The 17547-nt window shown below is 34.5% G+C and overlaps 2 protein-coding genes across 3 annotated transcripts; both read right to left on the reverse strand.

Moving 5' to 3' along the window:
- Positions 1 to 455: 455 nt before the first annotated feature.
- On the reverse strand, positions 456 to 3847 carry LOC140671178 (prostaglandin reductase 1). The gene is made up of 4 exons (XM_072902344.1): positions 3447 to 3847; positions 2197 to 2488; positions 1479 to 1749; positions 456 to 1084 (listed from the first exon to the last, which is right to left on the reverse strand). The coding sequence occupies exons 1-4, from the start codon at positions 3721 to 3723 to the stop codon at positions 743 to 745; spliced, it is 1182 nt and encodes a 393-aa protein (XP_072758445.1). The 5' UTR covers positions 3724 to 3847; the 3' UTR covers positions 456 to 742.
- Positions 3848 to 4361: 514 nt separating this feature from the next.
- Positions 4362 to 17427, reverse strand: LOC140671171 (HEAT repeat-containing protein 5B). 2 transcript variants are annotated; one of them, XM_072902323.1, is made up of 35 exons: positions 16994 to 17427; positions 16591 to 16776; positions 16233 to 16444; positions 15974 to 16121; positions 15790 to 15900; positions 15530 to 15713; positions 15295 to 15455; positions 14961 to 15210; positions 14745 to 14888; positions 14390 to 14640; positions 14196 to 14307; positions 13861 to 14113; positions 13664 to 13773; positions 13405 to 13568; positions 12953 to 12985; positions 12267 to 12341; positions 11877 to 12152; positions 11512 to 11793; positions 11247 to 11436; positions 10943 to 11112; positions 10494 to 10815; positions 10150 to 10416; positions 9877 to 10058; positions 9549 to 9794; positions 9194 to 9416; positions 8557 to 8829; positions 8268 to 8430; positions 8080 to 8195; positions 7696 to 7980; positions 7381 to 7617; positions 7142 to 7293; positions 6859 to 7072; positions 6727 to 6741; positions 6469 to 6614; positions 4362 to 6353 (listed from the first exon to the last, which is right to left on the reverse strand). In XM_072902323.1, exons 2-35 carry the CDS (start codon positions 16717 to 16719, stop codon positions 6177 to 6179), a joined length of 6273 nt encoding a protein of 2090 aa, XP_072758424.1. In that variant the 5' UTR covers positions 16720 to 16776; positions 16994 to 17427; the 3' UTR covers positions 4362 to 6176. The 2 variants fall into 2 exon arrangements, with proteins under 2 accessions (XP_072758424.1, XP_072758425.1); XM_072902324.1 differs by lacking the exon at positions 12953 to 12985 and having other exon boundaries at positions 16994 to 17426.
- Positions 17428 to 17547: the final 120 nt, after the last annotated feature.

Below are 17547 nucleotides of genomic sequence, written 5' to 3' on the forward strand. Positions count from 1 at the left end.
AGGTGCATGCTTTACTCGCAGAATAAAGTTACGATATAAATCTAGTGAAAATGGAGAAAATATGAAATCAGCTTTTATCATTCTGGTATAGTGTATAATAGGTTTTTACCAAATTTGTATTTTGACTTTATTCTATTAGCTCAGTAAAAGCTTCTACCAATAAACGATGTGTATTTTGTGGAAACAGCCTTTATATATTATATAAAAAATACTTATTCAAAATATATACGTATTATTTTCCATTCTAAGAAAAATATATATTATAAACATTATTTTTTATATTTGCATTTTTTAACGTTATAATATTTAAATAAATATATGTCATATATTTTTTCCTTATATTTAATATAAATTAAATATATATTTTATTCGGAAAAGAATTTATTACAGCAACTTGTTAAAAAATAAAAATAAACTTATTAATATATACTTTTGTTACATTTGTTTTCATCTTCTTTTTCAAAACGACTTCAGCTTTTGTTGAACGCTTAACACTTTGCGTTATTTTTAAATACCACTTGAAAATGCTTAAAACTATAATATTAGCGCACACTATTCGGAGTACGCGAAAGCTCGCGGAAAATAAAAAATTCGTTTTTTAAAGTTTGGTGTTTGTAAACATTAAGAGCCCTATTTCTCAAGTAATTTATTAAAAAAATTCGTATTTTTTTCTTAATTTTTCAAAAATATTCAGAAATAGAGTTTGTAGATGCATTGCACGATTGATACTTGTGACTCGATCCTACACCTGGACGATCGCCTTCCCAATGTTTTTGCCGTGTAACATGCCGACAAATGCATCGAACATATTCTCGAAGCCTTTGGTCACAGTCTCGTGATAACGAAGCTTGCCCTCGCGGATCCATCGTAGATTTTGCTCGATTCCCTCGCTCCAGCGATTACTCCAGCGCTTAACGATGAATGCCTCTAACTTTAGTTGATTAAATAGCATCGCAGGTTGCAGGACAGTACACTTGGGCAAGGACTGAGCATCCACATTGTAGGTCGAGATACTGCCGCACACCGCTACTCGACCAAATAGCTTCATTTGATATATAATTGTACTTGAAATGTCCCCGCCGACCTGCAAATACAATTTTTGCTTTATCTAAGATATCCCTTGTATTTTTATGATAATAGTGTATTCTTCATATTTCAATTAAACTTCAACAGACAAAATATCTGATATCTGTTGACATGCGCATAGAGTATTAATTTTTTACAAATATATTTTCTCTCTTTAAATATCTTTTAACTGGTTCAACGAAAGTGTCATTTACTTTTTGCAACTTTCTCATTTTTTTATATATATAATATAAGATTATATATAAGAAAATAAAAAAGTTGCAACAAGTAAATGACGCTTTTCGTTGAACTAGTTAAAAGATATTCAAAGGCAGTATTTTTAAACAATTAATAATTTATGCGTATGTCAACAGATAATCGCAATGCATTATTTATGATTTACTTCGACTTACATTATCGAAATAACAATCTATGCCTTGTGGAGCGACTTTGCGTAAAGTTGCTGCAATTGGTGCGGTCTTATAATTAATGACCGCATCAAAACCCAATTCTTTGAGCCATTTGCATTTCTCGTCGGAGCCGCATAAACCGATAACAGTAAGGCCCAGATTTTTAGCGATCTGACCTACGTGAGAACCAACCGCTCCAGCGGCGCCGCTGATGACAATTGTCTCGCCAGATTTTGGTTTGCATATCTCCATCAAGCCAAAGTATGCCGTGTTGCTGTAAAAAACGTGAATTTGTTTTACATTTATAATGTAAATTTTTATTTTTTGATAGATGTGCATATATGTTTTAGGAAAACAACGAGTTTTTATATATGAGCATTTCGGAGAAGTCAAACTGTTCAACCATGTATACTCTCTCCGTTTTATTAATTTTTCATTTTAAAAAAAGTACAATTTTAATCAGTTTGGTGTCTGAAAAGTTCATATAGATCATCTCAAACATTAATTTCTATATATCTATAGTATATAAAAATACATCTGCTTGCATAAGTGATTTATACAAATTTCAAAATTTAAATGCAAATCAATGGCAAACGAAGAACAAATGCTTTCTGCATTTTTTTATATTTTTTTGTATATTATATCTTTTTCCTTTCACAATATGAAGCGATCTCATTAGAAGGCGACGGCGCAGACGAACGTATTAGAAAATATTTTCTACCCTGGCATTCCTAGCACGCCTAAACATAGAGACGGTGGCAGGTCGCCTATGTCCGGCAAAATGTATGGTTGCTCCAACAACATGTCGTCATCCGTGATATTTGGATTGACAATTGTATGGGTTCTCCATCCAAGATAGCCGACAATCCTTTTGCCGACTGGATAATTCGGATTTTTAGATTCCACGATCTTTGCGACTTGACTTCCGATCATCGTGATCCCAACCGGATATCTTTGCACATACGGTCTCATGTACGGATCTACGGAAAAATACTCGGCTTCTACGAGATATTCTATAAAAGAAAAAAATAATCGCTTTGGATAACTTAATAATACCCAGAGATAATATTATCGATGACCGCAAGAAAATCAATGCCGATATAATCTTGTAACTCATGTTACGTGTTACGTAATTAAACAGAAATGTAATTAAATATGCAGGGTGTCCGGTAAAGATTGAATCAACGCTCGTGAGCAAGTAGAGCGTACTAAACTGAACATAAAAGTCCTTTACCATTTTACGATTTTCGCAATAATTGTTGGGAAATTAATTAAAAAATATCGACCAATTCGTGTGAGTATTAGCACGTAGCGAGATAAATCAGCCTGCTATCACGCTAGTCGCACGCGTATAGTAACCGTGTAACAGTGGGCTATAGAGACACTGTTTACGAGAAGAGTCTCGCTATGCTCCTAACAATCACGTGACAGTGAGTTGTCTCTTTTTGTAGAGTTTCTAGCGATCGCCTGATAGCGGGCTCTCTTTTTGCTGAGCGCTAATATATTGGCGCGACATTTTTTAATTAATTTCTCAATAATTATTGCGAAAATCACAAAATAGTAAAGGACTTTTCTGTTTAGTTTAATGCGCTCTATCTGCTCACGAACGTTGATTCAATCTTCAGTTTATTGTTTACTATAATTATGCTATCATATTTGTATTAGCGTCCAATACTCATAATATTGCAAACTCTAGATTATAAATTAACGTAAGTATGTTTAAAAATTTTAATTTAAAATCTGATTCTCTATTATAACACTTATATTAATAATAGATAATTTTATTATAATCACAATTTTCATTGCGGAATCATGTATCATACATATACATACTTCATTATAATTAATTGAAAGTATTGTATGGTTTCACGCCTATAATGTTACGACATGCAAGCTCAGCGTGTTAATCCGTGATGCACACGGGACGATGACGATGCAATTAAGTTGATTCAATTATCTATAGGTACCTACCTTCATTTTTTAAAGGAGGCAGCTCCTCTTCTACCAATTGCAGATCCGTCGGCTTCGGATCATTCACGAAATGCTTCACTAACACGTATTTTTTTGCTTTCACCATCTTGTCTGACTGCGTGGAGTTTCGATTGGGAGAATCGGTCGAGTTGAATCTCTTCGCTCGCTGTGAGTCTCTCACTGTGACTTTGCTGGGCTCAGACGTTATATTACGTGCGGCGAGCATGATACGGTGAAGATCAATTTTTAATGATACGCGTTGCGCTGCCTTAAACATGTTTCATGTATTTTTTTATTATTCGCATACATATAAACCTTATGCATAAAAAAACGTTCATGTATGCAAATAAATGCTTTGTGTTAAGAAGGAGAAGTAAATTCTTATGAAACTCACTCAAAACTGTTCGTTATTTTTATAATATGAACAGTTAAAAGATATATTTATTTTTATCGTCAAAGTTATTGTGCCTTTATCACTCACGTATGTAACAATAATAATATTCCGCTACTTCAAGAAAGACAAAGTATGTCGATAAAGTAAAACAAAATACAGAAATTAAATATAATTTATTCAAAATCATAATTACTGCATATTTAATAATATGTGTAAAAAATACTCAGAGGAAAAAGCTTCGAGATAGATGCCGTAGTGAGTCTCACTTTTATATATTTTTAAAATATATTTATTTTACCTATTTATCTTTAAAAATTAATAAACATATATGTGTGTACATATATATGTAAGCATATAATGTGTGCTATCACATGATGTTTGCTAGGCCCATTTCTGTTTACCATCTTTATCTAATCGTTTTTGTATAAAAGATGTTCATAAAAAAGGAATAAAATGTTTTCTAATTTATCATTTAGAGTTTACAAACCCAAACACAGATATAAAAATAAATCAATGAAAAATTAAAGTTATAAATCAGGTGATTTTTATTTCTGTAGATTACAGTAGCTTAATATAACAGCAATATAACATAACTTGGCATAATTATATTATTTATCAAAGAGGATTCTTGCCGATCGAATAAAACGTTATGTCTCATTATGTGGAAGTAAAATGTATCAGATATACATATAATTATATATGAACGCGAATGCAACGCACAGTTAAAATTGCAAATGTGATTAACGTATATTCTTAAAATAATCATACAAAAATAGTAGAACATCGATTACGTAACCGTGTATTTATAATAATTCGTTCCAATTTTCTTATTGTTAGAAACTTTTTATCAATCATCTATTATGCACCAGATCTAATATGCAATTTTTGAATATTTAATTCTATACGTTTACGAAAGAGGCTTGCTTGCCGAATCTTAAATAGAAAAACAGTTATTGTGAGTGTACGAGTTTCTACACACATACACAGACTTTCAAGTTATTATGTATAATGTATATTGTCTAATATGCGTGTCATACAATTCATTCTTGTTTCATTTAATACAATTTAAAGATACAAAAGAAATTATAAATATAAAAAAATTATAATTTTTCTTGATTTTCATGGTTTATTAAAGAATCTTTTTCTTTCTTCACTGCAATAGTCATTATTTTACTATTATTATTTTACAAAAACGTTTTCTTGTCAGAAAAAAAAATAATATTACAAAAGAGTTCTCAGTATACAGTTCGATATGTCACATTAGACATTTGTTTGATCGAGTAGTTATTCCATACTCTACTATCAATTCTAAGATGAAACAAACATGTGTACAATACTCTATATATATTATGCAAAATTATTAAATAAAAATATAGCAGGGGTTATCAGTCTTATTAAAAAAATGTTAAATGTGTCCTCATGATTAAATCTGTTTATATACTTTACACTGGTCTTTAATGATATTCTCGTCCGTTTTATGGCAAATCGTATTTTCTTAGAAAGACTCAATTATTTATAATTTGTAAATAAATAATTCTTATCAATAATATAATCAAAGCTACATCGAGAGTTTAAAAATAAAACTTCTAAACTATATGGATTGATACGATTTACACTGAGCACAGAGAAAATCTATATATATTATTGTATTACTTATAAATTTGTGCATATCATATTGATATTTGCAGTCGTTTAATTGTTATTACATTTTCCTGAAATGAAATTGTTATTCGTTAACGTTCGTAATCCGTGGAAGCTGTGAGACGAGGAAATATCAACACTATTTATATTATCAAATAAATTAATAATTTCTATATATGTATGTATGTGCTAAATTCTACAATATGTACAACTTGAAAATCTAATGTAAAGTTATTCTCTTACGCTTGGGAAAGCATGATTGAAAATCAGGAACGTTATTGTACTTGGCAATAATATAGTTAAACGAGTGGATAGAGAGAAAATGTATAGAAGAGATAAATTAGAAATATTACTTTATATAAGATAAATATTACTTTACGATAATGATTAAATTGATCATTTCCGACATTACTTTATCTATCTTTTTTTAACTATCCCTGATATCCGCTATAATGTTACTAATTTTTCTAAGTACGGTTGAGTAAGATTCTCTAACAGCGAGATATCACTTTATATTGTAATTATCACGATGCTAACATATTATAAATAGTAATTCGATTCATTCCTGATCGATAATTATTGAATCAGTCGTCTGAATGTAAATATGTTACTGTTACGACAGGACCGCTAATATCATTAGTTATGTTAATATCTTTCACATAAATAGATTATCTCTAATCTCTAACTATTTCTTTCTAATTGAAGTTAGAGAAATCGGTTTTCAATTTTATTGATGGCGCGGATATCTTAATCTGTGGTTTTACAGGATCGACCGATCGAGTATGTCGCTGCGCCTGCTGATGGCTAGTTCTTACAGCGTTCTCCAATTTAGTCTTCAACTCGGTAGATTGTGACATTAATGTCTTAAATTCCTAGCAATATAAATAACAATTATTATAAGTATAATACATATATATATATATATATATATATATATATATATAATAATATATGTATTTAGGATTCAAAAATATTTTCGAAATATACCTGCGGATATTTCGGCCCGATTTTATTGAGCCATTGAAAACTCTGTTGATGGAGACTCGCTTGATACTTAGTAGCGCGTTGAAGTTCATCTCCTTCCAGCAAGTAGTTGATTAAAATTGGCACAAGCAGAGTCAGCATTTGAATACCTAATAATTTCAATTTAAACACGTTATTTATATTTATTCACTTTATTTGTAAGACAATTATTAATTAAAACATCTGAAAATTAGATTACAAAGATCGCTACTTTTCACACACCTTGTAACAGATCTCCTGAATAGCGTGTAACATATTTTACATTAATATTATGTTGCATAAGCTGATTGTAAGATATTAAGTTGATGAATATATAAACGTTTATAAAATGTTATAAATTTAACGGTAACTTACGATTAGAAAGATCGGCGAGTCCTATGAGGGCTTCAACTGTACTGATACATTCCAATGTGAAAGTCAATTCCATATCGTTCGTGACCTGTTTGCTTTTATCGCTATACAGATATTCCACCAGTCGTGGTGCGAGCGCGTGAATGTATGGAGTACTTATATTACGTTCCGGATGCAAAAATATCGTTCTTAACGTTTGCACGCATTTCAATCTTACCTAATGTGCGATTTTTTTAATAATTATGAATAATATATTTTTTTATGTCATCTTCATATCTTCACTTACCGTCAGGTTTTCAGACTGGAACGCCTGTCGAAAATGATTAATGCACGGGAATTGCAGATTTGGAGCGCTCACTACTTCTGGTGACGCGTGAAGCACGAATACCGCGATACCCAGCATCATAGCTACCTCATCCATCTTCGTTTCATCATTGCCTATACAAATAATATTAAGAACATGATATACGTTAATCTTCAATTTAGACTATTGTTCTTCTAATACATGATGAAATTATAACGTGCCTGTCTTGGCCAGATCGATAATCTTGGCAAGTGCGCTACGTAGTAACCCAGTCCACTGCTCCTGACTCCTGTGGTCCCGAGCGTACTTGTTACTGGTAAGACTTTTGACGCAGTGCAACGCGGCATGAACTGGTGCTTCCGCACCAGGTTTGGTGTTTTCGTTATCCGTACGCACTGCGGTTTCCCGTATCACGCCCGTCGCCAAATACAGTACTGTCGGAAGAATCGCTATTGCACCTACAGGAGATACATAGCGAGGATACAGGATGAACCGTGCATATGTAGAAAAAAAATTATTGATTATAATAAGAATACCTTGCGGAGAACATAAAGTGGGAAGAGATTCCATTATATTGAGAGACAACGAAATTAGCTTGCCACTCTCCTCGGATGGGACGTATCCCTTCTGAGACAGGATGGCAGTAGCACCACCCGGATTCGGATTCAACGCCGGTATCTGCCGTACCAAGAGGCAGAGGCATACTTCCAGAATGGCGAACACTAATGATTTTCCCGGTATAAGTTCGCCACTTTCCTTTCCCTCGCCCAACAAATCCACTTCCAACATTTCATTAGTTTCTTCATTCGCCGATGTAGTATCTATTATATATAAAAAAAGAAGATATATATATATATATATATATATATATAGAATTTGCATACATATATACTTATCGAAAATATTTTAGATTTCCGTACCTTTGAGTTTTAATTTTTTCCTCGCAACTAAATCTTCCTGCGCCGCTTTCATAACTTGTTTTAGTACCTCCATTACTATCATTTGGATGACGTAATTCTCTCGTGTTAAAAGCAATCTTTGAAACAACATGTTGATATTATGCGATAAAGTAAAAACTTGTTACATATTTACATATGCATTTACATACCTATGAAGGACGTTACACAATTCTATGGGTAAAGAACAATTCGCGATAAAAACTTTACGTGCCCACGTTGAATCGAGTAGCGTGTATAAAGCATTTAAGCATGTCTCTATATTTTGCGGAGATTCGGAAGTGCGAGGACTGCACAAGGCTTCCATACATATACCTAAAAATAATTTTAGTAATTGTTAAAGCGTATTTCACTCCTATGAATCACAATTATATAAAATAAATTATAACGTATAAACATTTTTATATAATATTTTACATATATAATACATTATATATTTACCAAATAACAAGTGGAAGCGTTCAACATTCATGTTAGTTTTAGAGGCGGCGGCTTCATCGTTGTTATTATTATTATTCTGATTGTTATTATTGGCGGCATTTGCCGTTGTTTTCTCTTGGTTACTGTCATCCATTTCAAATCCCCTCACATTGAGCCAAAGAGTCGCAGCGTGAAGAATTGGCGCCCATGATTCCACGTAATGAGGACGCGCGGATTCCATAGTGTCCGTCGTGTAAAAGGCACCACCATCATGCGGCAATTGACTAGAGAATTCTAGATGAATATAATAAAACTTATAGTTTTGACTGTCCAAATTATTTTAGTCCAAAACATGTATTAAAAAAATATTGAATAAAAAATCATAAAGATTAATAGCTTGTCTAAAATAATAGAAATTTATTTCAATCAAATATGCCTTCATCATAAATTCATATTAATTTATATATATATATATATATATATATATATATATATATATATATATATATATATATATATATATATATATATATAAAAGACAAAGTATATGTAAAAGGCACATATTTAATCAAAATAAAAATTTCATCATAATTCAAAATACTAATATTGACATTTACATATAGTTTTGCATAATTAAATTTATTATATCAAATTATACCTGGTGGCAAAGACAATAATGCATGATCCCGCAGTGCAGATAGCCAATGTTGACTTAGACTCAAAAGTTCAGGCTGAACAAGACTCAATAGACTTTCGCTCTGAAATTCGAATTCCCCAAAATCCTCTTCATTGATTTCTTCGTCGAGTTGATTCGCGTTTCTATTAGTCGTATCCTTGCTGTTCAGCGCCGATCCGTCCCGTATCATTGCGACTACGTATACCTGTTGATAAAATATAAAACGATCAAATCTAATCTCTCCTTTCTCAGTTTCCTAAAATATATTTGACTTTTATTTAAGTGTATTAAATCATATTTATATTAAATGTGTAATTTTATAATTTAATGTATATACCTCTGCCCACGCTTTTAGGATCGCCAATCTCTCCAGCGTTGACAAGCTTTCATTATAAAGTTGCGGCCGAGTGTTACCTTCTCGCAATTTCTCCAAAGACGACACGAGTAGCTGATGCACCCTTCGCAGATCATTGAGATCTCTGGCGACGCCACTGCCAATCCACGCACTGCAAGCTTCGCAGGCTGCAGCAGTAACATGCGATGGCGTTTCCGCGGAAAATGCCGGTCTTAAAGCAGCTCCAACCTTCAAATTAATATTTAATATAATAACTGTTTCAAGAACATAGTTTCAAGAAAGAAAATGAATGAATCGAAAAGAAATTTACCTGTGCCTGGAACTGCTCCAGTAATAAGTGTCCAGGAAACTCTGGTTCGGGAACTTTAGCGAATTTATCGATGATTTCTTGCAGAGTTTTTAGACCTTCAAGTCGCAATGGATCACAATCACTTGTTGCAGCCATAAACGCCATGCGCACCAGGTCTGACAGGTGTAACACCAGAAAATCTCCTAAAAAAGAAAAAAAAACTCGTGAGATTGAGTATCAAGAATCAAGAAAAATTTCTAAAGAAACAGCAATGTTGGAACTCATCGATCACACCTTTTCCTTTAGATAGCTGCTGTTCCTTGGCCAAAGCAAGATCGAAGTGCGCTTGTTTGTTGTTCACACAAGCCGCGACGATACGTCTGACACATTGCGCCGCGAAAACTCTGGTTGGCCATCTCGGCGTAATAGACAGTCGCTGCTTGGTAGATTCGTCAGCATGAAATTCAGCCTGATCGTCGTCGCCCTCCGCATCGGCTGACTCATTATCAACGGCGCTGTCATCCGCACTCGCAGCGTTACCTTCTTCGACTGTACTCGATTCTGCGTAACAAAACAGGATGTCACATCAGAGAAATGTTTCATCAATAATTGGATCGAAAGAACTTGACTTGAATTACCTGAAGCTATTGTGAGAACATCTTTGCATAATGACAACCACTGAGATAGATTGTCGGCCGCTAGTATTTGCAACATACTAGTCAAAGTGTCATGAATGTCTTTGATCAGTTTACTGTCAGTTTCTGTATCCAGCATACTAAACAGCACACCTGGTAATCCGGTCTCGGTGATGATGAGACCCTCCACCACGTTGGTATCTCTGCTTTCGTTAGCCAGCGTCATCGCGTGCTCGCACACTTCCTTCGCTTCGCGTTGAGCGAGTTGTCGAAGGCATGATATCGCAGCTTTACGTAAAAGTAAATGATTACTCGACAGAGTACGCTAAAAAAAGAAAAAGCATCTGTAATGAACACATTTCACGATAAACATCTTTAAATGTTTAACACGTTCGCGACGGGATGTATCACCGGTGGTACATCCCGTCGCGAACGTGTTAAAGAAACCTTACGCATAATGTAGGAACAAGGGAAGACAGATTGACATGTCTGGGTGCGAAGAGATGCAACTGTTGAAGGCAGCCGGTTGCTTCGGCTTGAACAAGAGGGTCCTGATGATCCTGCATGATGGCACACGCGCACAAAAATGACGATCGCGCCATGCAAATCGTTGACGTGTTGCCTGTTAAAATTAGTTGTTTGATAAATTATCTTTCTTCAGGGCCATCTACTCTTTCATAATTTTACTTTATATAATCATGCATATAATTATAATGCTTACATATAATAATTAAATATATTATATACAATACCTACCTTGTAATTCTGGTCCTATCGTCGTGATAAGTGCTGATAAAACTTTTCCAATACATTGATGGACATCAATATAAGAGTGAGGAACATTGAGAAGAAGAGTCAGCGCCAAAGACAGTGTAGGTTCCACATACCCCCTGAACATTGGTCCACCAGAGTCAGCTATCAGAGCCAGAGCGTGCAATGCCCAAACCTGCAGAGAAGAAAGTTTAATTTATTATTATCTGTCAAGTAAAAAGGAGTTAAACAATGCAGACTGGTGTCTTACTTGTACCACAGGAGATGAGTTATCCTGAGCGAGTGCGAGTAAAATACTGACGCTAGTATTGAGATGTTGGCTAGAACCCATACCGCCAACATACTTATGAAGGCAGCCTAACGCTAATGAATGGCCAGTTCTGCTGGCGACATCGCGGGCGGATTTCAAACGATCAAAACTGGTCTGTGCTAATTCAGCGGTGAACTTGGGATCGGAGATTACCTGAGCCATTCGACCGACTGCCTCTCCCGCCGCCCATCGTAAAATAGGATTGCTACTAACTAGTGTGCTCTAAAACATTATAGAGAGCATTGTATAATTCCATAATCGATCGACAAAATAAATCCTCATTTTATGTAATAACGCTGCCTTACAATAATGAGATTAGTAGCGGATTTCTTAACGTCTTCTTGTCCAAAGCCTGTTTTCGCTTCGTTAAGGCCTTTCAAGCCACTCAACACAGCCGTGAACACGTTCATCTGTATTGCTTCCTGTCTTCCAGACTTGGTGTGTTTTATGCACTCACTGAAGTGATCTAACATTTGCAGTCTGTGCTTGTTTGCTACGCGCGGGAATATCTGGCCGAATAACGCAACCGATAAGTCAATCACTGCTACGCCCAATGGTAAAGGACCAGGTATTATTTCAATCTATAAATATCATATGTCATAAATTTGTATTATACTATTCTTTCATTTATAACTCACAACAAAAAATGGATTTAAATTTATTTATATTATGTAAAACACTTATTTTAAACTCACACGTGGCATTGGTCTGTAAAGGCAGCATGTATTATGTTCCAAGGCTCCGGATCCTGCAGCGCTATTTGGTTGAAGCTGAAAGAAAGATCATAGACTGTGACCCAGTAAACACAAAGCAACAGTAATGTAACATCAATGTTATAATTTCCCACTCAACAATGTAATTGCAATATAACATGCTTTGTACATGACATTTATATTGTTGAGTGGGAAATTATAACATTGATGTTACATTACTGTTGCTTTGTGTTTACTGGGGACAAAATATTAATTTTACATAATTATAATGAAAATTAAAACTGCATCTTGTAACCTAAAAAAATATGAAATAAATAATGGCTGGTAAATATGTATCCTTTACTAAAATAAATAAGATATAAATTATTCTAAACAAGCCAAATACAATGTAATTTTACATAATATTATATGCATCAATATTTGATATTTCCAAAGTCTAAAACATAAGCAAAATAAAATATTGTTATGCAGTATTAATATACAAATATATATCTAGTAACAAAAATAATAATAATATAAGAAATGGGCCATACATAAAAAATTAATCAATTTTTACACACTTAAAATAAAGCTTTATGTAAACTTTATATAAATATATATAAATATTAGTAAAGCAGAGCGAACATTATTACATTAAAAAGGCACACTTTGCAGAACACCTTACTCACATGTTCCAAATCTGCTCTTCTGTTTGGTTCCATCTAAACATGAATGAAGGTATTTACTCGTTAATGCCAAAATTACATTTCATAAAAGCTTAAATTGCAAGAATATTTGTTTATTCTTTGAATCTGAAATTAACTATATGTGATATAAGGTATAAAATGTCAATGAATAAAATTTGGATTAAATAGACGTATCTGTGACATATAAAAGAACATGTGACGTGTGATATATACATATATAAGTTAGTTTCTCTACATCTTCTTTGTCATTGAATTGTACAGATTCTTTGTTAGTAAAGAAAATGTATTGAAAAATTGTAATTAAAGCAACGATATTTTCATTAAATTCCCATAGAAAACTAGATCTGGATTAAAAAAGCAAAGCACACAAAAATGTTATGCTACTTATGACAGTAGAAATTATACTGTGATACAAAATATGGAAATGCACTCACTTGATCTTCGATCGTACGGTGATCAGTTTCCTGTAGCCATGTGCCGAGAATCACAGAATCGTTAGCGTGACAAACTACACGCAATAAGGAAGTAGTCGTATTCCCAGGGTTGTCGGTAAGCGTAAACTCTGACACCAGCATTCTTAGAAGATGCGTATAAGAACCTATTACAATATCAAACAGTAATGCAGGTAAATAGGAAAAAAGAAATTAAAAAACTAATGCAAATCTATTTTAAATCACATAGCATAAATTTTACCTTCGAATGTTTGTGGCGGTAGCAGCAACAACGTTTCGTATAAGCGTAAACGAACCATAGCCGCGGGAGCTTTCAATTGTTGACCGTAATTCTTCAAAACGGGTGACAAACTGCAAGAAAGTATGTGCATGTAGAATTTCTATATTCCACATATTTTCTGTATAATCTGTTACACTTAAAAATATTAATATTCGTACTTCGTCAGCATCGCTAAAGCGGACTCGATTGGCGTGAGTAATCGTCGTGTGATATCGTCGTTTAGAAGTTCCGGGCAATGTAAGAGAAAACTGTACATAGCGGACAGGGCGCCGGCTCGTCCTTCCAGAGTTACTTGCCACGTGAAGGCGTCACCGCGCGCCTTCTCACTTTCAAGTTCCTTGTTCGACCGCGGGAACGAATTTCTCCATAGAAGTAACATTCTCGGCAATAAACCCTTCACCACTGCCGTACCTGTGTATTTATATAAATTACATACATGTTCTCGCTCGCGCATACTTGTATTTCACGCGACATAACATTCATTTATTATTACCTAAAGTCATTATCGCTCCTATCAAGAGCCATCCCGCGTGTGTGCGATTTAAAGATAAACGACTGTTTTGACTGGCGCTTCTCAAGAGTTCTTCCGCCGTATTGAAAATTATCTAGGGCAAATCACAGGGGTAAATTAATCTGGCATTATATATAGATACGATCGATAACAAGTAATAAGAGCTTTTATTATACCTTTCCTTTAGTGTGGGGAACACCCAAGGGTGATAGACGTACGCTTCCCAGCACCGCAGCAAGAGCGCTGCTATAACCGGCTATAGCTTCCGGTGAGCTACGCATATTCTCAATCCCGTCGACACATCGGTCGATCAACGGTGTTATTTGACTCGGTACAGCGACGCATATGCACCGTAAGCACCAAGAAGCTGCTAATCTAGCGGCTTGACACGGATGTACCAGAACAGCCATTATAGTATCGATCAAATCTGACAAGCGATACATTAAATTATAATTAACTGTCTCTCGTTCATAAAGGTCATTCTCATATCGAAGAAACAAAGAAAGATGTTTCAAATATGCAAATACGTACTTAGAGATTGATCGGATAGCAAATTCGTAGCTGTAGTACCTAATCCTAGTATTAGACAGCCCATTTCTTGTAACGCACATACTAACAAATGCTGGCTGAATAATGTCTCTTGATTGCAGTCCTTGGCATTTTCCGGACTGAAATCTGCAAAGCCACATTTGTTGAAATTACATGCGATTGCATTATCGCGTAAAATATTATTATTAATATTATTACCAATGGAATTCATTTGTTTCAAAATAATATGCGCTATCTCCTTGCAAGCGGCAGCCTGAGCACCTTCTCCCAACAATTTGCCAATAGTACCGCGTAATATGAAATTGACGCATTTGCGCGAGTACACCGCCTCAACGTGTGAACTAGCGGCTTTTGGATTTGTGACCAAGTCTAAAACGTGAGCGACTAACGCGCCGATATTGCGTTCCAACCAAGTGCCACCCAGCATTTGAACAAACACTACGTATGCCTGCAAATATATAAGGGTCAAATCAATCTCCGAGAGGTTTATATTCTTAAAAACAAATTGTTTAAATGTAATGTAATTACTTACATGTGTCACTCCAACTCGCACTTCTCTATTTACGCTGGAACTTCCTTTTATTATCTCGCCCGTTCCTTTTAAAAAGCCCACGCCGCCTCTTAAAAATCCGGACATCAGGATATTTAACACTTCTTCAAGCGATGTCTGTCTAATGCCTTTATTGTGCATGACTATTGAAGTATAAATAATATATTAGGAAATAGTAGGTATATTTTAAAATATATTTTCACTATAATTTATATACCTGTAGGATTTTTTATTTTAGGTGAAGGAAGCTGTGTCATTGCCACCAAGGTACCCAGTAGTTTAGCAACAGAACATCTTACTTCGTAATTCGAGCCTTCAAATGCTCGAAAGCACAATGTTGCAACACTTTCAATTTCGGTTGTATAGAGAAACGGAGCGTGATTCAACATTTCCAACAAACACTATATATAAAAAAAGATTATTGCAATTATTAAAAAAACCTATAATCGTGACATTTTTATCATAAATATAAAATACCTTGGCAGCGGCGCATCTCACCGCCATCACTCTGTCGGTCAGATAATGTCTGGAAACTTTGTATATCTCCTTATGTACATTGGTTATCGCCGATCCCATCCCAGCACACACCTAATTGTAATACAAATATAAAATAAATTATAGATAAATTCATTTAAATATAGTTTAACAAATTGTTTGCCACCTTTTCCAATGTATGCATAATCTCTATCCGCATTTGGGATTCAGCAGAACGCAAAGACTTTATTAAGATCTGCACAGTTTCCTCGTATGATCTGCCCATCATTCTTCCCAGTTTTTCATACATGCATCCCACACAGCAAATAGCAGCTCTGAGCAAACATATGTACATCTTTCATATAGTGTATATTTATATATTGTATAATTATTTCATTATAGAATATTAATTCTTAATCAAATCAATTAATAATGATAAAAATTACAATTTTGTAGGTAGAAAGCTTGGTGAATCGTCTTTATTTCTCAAGATGTCATTGCATTTATTGACAGTGTCAAAGAGCAAGAACGTATCGCCGACACTGAATAGAGTAGCAAGACATCTCGCTATGAGACGTCTTGTGGGTGGACCAGGAGCTCCTTGCATATGTCTGGTCAATTGCTCCACTAACTTTTGCTGACATCCTTTAATATCGTTCTGCGCAAGTAATATTTTTATAATTTTAATTAGAGCTTTATACATAGCAATATATATATAGCATTATATATATAGCAAAGTTTAATTGTATCCATTCCAGACATAGATTTTATAGTAATACAAATGTCAAACTTTTACAAAGATACCTTTTGAGCGGCAACCAATACTTTGTCCAGGAAGCGCAGCCACTCGAAAATGAAGACCGGTCGTTTAGCCTCCGGGATTTGATTAAGCGCATCCTCGTTGAGGGTCAAACTATGACTCAACTCCATCATTGTTTTAAGTAGACACACATATACACAGATTGCTCTCAAATATCACTCACTCTCTTCCTGCAATGTAATCAGATCAAATCACAGAAATTCAACACATTTCAAGTTAATTTGTAGCGCGACATGTATTGTGATCAAACGCCCTTTAACGATATTTCGCTCATTTTTATCATTCACTTTGAAATCAGTAAATACACACATACAAGATGGCAAAAAAAAAAAAAAAAAAAAAAAAGCAAGATAAGATATTATTGGAAGACTCGACGTGAATACATACCGCAGAAAACTGAATCTTATCGTTCAGTGGACAAAGACATTTTTATCGCACACCGCGTATCCTTTGCGTAGGATGACACTATCAACTGTCACACTTGCGTGAACGGATGATTAAACACGCGTTCGCGAAAATTCTTGCGTGCAAGACGACGTTTTACAACATACTGCTGACGACAACATTATCCAACGTGCATCGCGAATATGAATTATTGCGACAGACTTCGACAGTTTCTTCCATACACAGGCAAATGACAAATTGTAACGCAAGGTTGGGATAGATTAGGCTAGTGACGTAAATGTCACACAAGTCTGATGAGAAGGCGACCTAAATGTTACCTTTTTTTTTCGTAAATCTATAAGATCTTATGATTGTCCAATTAATTTTAAACAATTAATAAAATCGAAGAAATTTTTTTGCAAAACATATATTTGCTTGACCAATCAGCAAATCAATTAAATGTCTAAAATGAATCTAGGTGGCGCCAGCATGTACTTCCCCGCAAGGAAAAAATGCGTCGTGTGAAAAGCAGCGACCTCTTGCAGGCTTCTCTCTTT

The sequence above is a fragment of the Anoplolepis gracilipes genome, chromosome 11 (genome assembly GCF_047496725.1).
Source record: "Anoplolepis gracilipes chromosome 11, ASM4749672v1, whole genome shotgun sequence".
Lineage (NCBI taxonomy): Eukaryota > Metazoa > Arthropoda > Insecta > Hymenoptera > Formicidae > Anoplolepis > Anoplolepis gracilipes.

What these genes read in the sequence shown, in the direction of transcription:
- LOC140671178 (XM_072902344.1), bottom strand. Translation starts at nt 3,723, where the DNA reads ATGTTTAAGGCAGCGCAACGCGTATCATTAAAAATTGATCTTCACCGT. An exon ending in GCCTCCTTTAAAAAATGAAG is followed by an intron (nt 2,489 to 3,446) that starts GTAGGTACCTAT and finishes TTTCTTTTATAG; the next exon opens with AATATCTCGTAGAAGCCGAG. An exon ending in TAGATTGTTATTTCGATAAT is followed by an intron (nt 1,085 to 1,478) that starts GTAAGTCGAAGT and finishes TTGTATTTGCAG; the next exon opens with GTCGGCGGGGACATTTCAAG.
- LOC140671171 (XM_072902323.1), bottom strand. Translation starts at nt 16,719, where the DNA reads ATGATGGAGTTGAGTCATAGTTTGACCCTCAACGAGGATGCGCTTAAT. An exon ending in TGCGAGTTGGAGTGACACAT is followed by an intron (nt 15,211 to 15,294) that starts GTAAGTAATTAC and finishes ATATATTTGCAG; the next exon opens with GCATACGTAGTGTTTGTTCA. An exon ending in ACGCTTCCACTTGTTATTTG is followed by an intron (nt 8,431 to 8,556) that starts GTAAATATATAA and finishes AATTATTTTTAG; the next exon opens with GTATATGTATGGAAGCCTTG.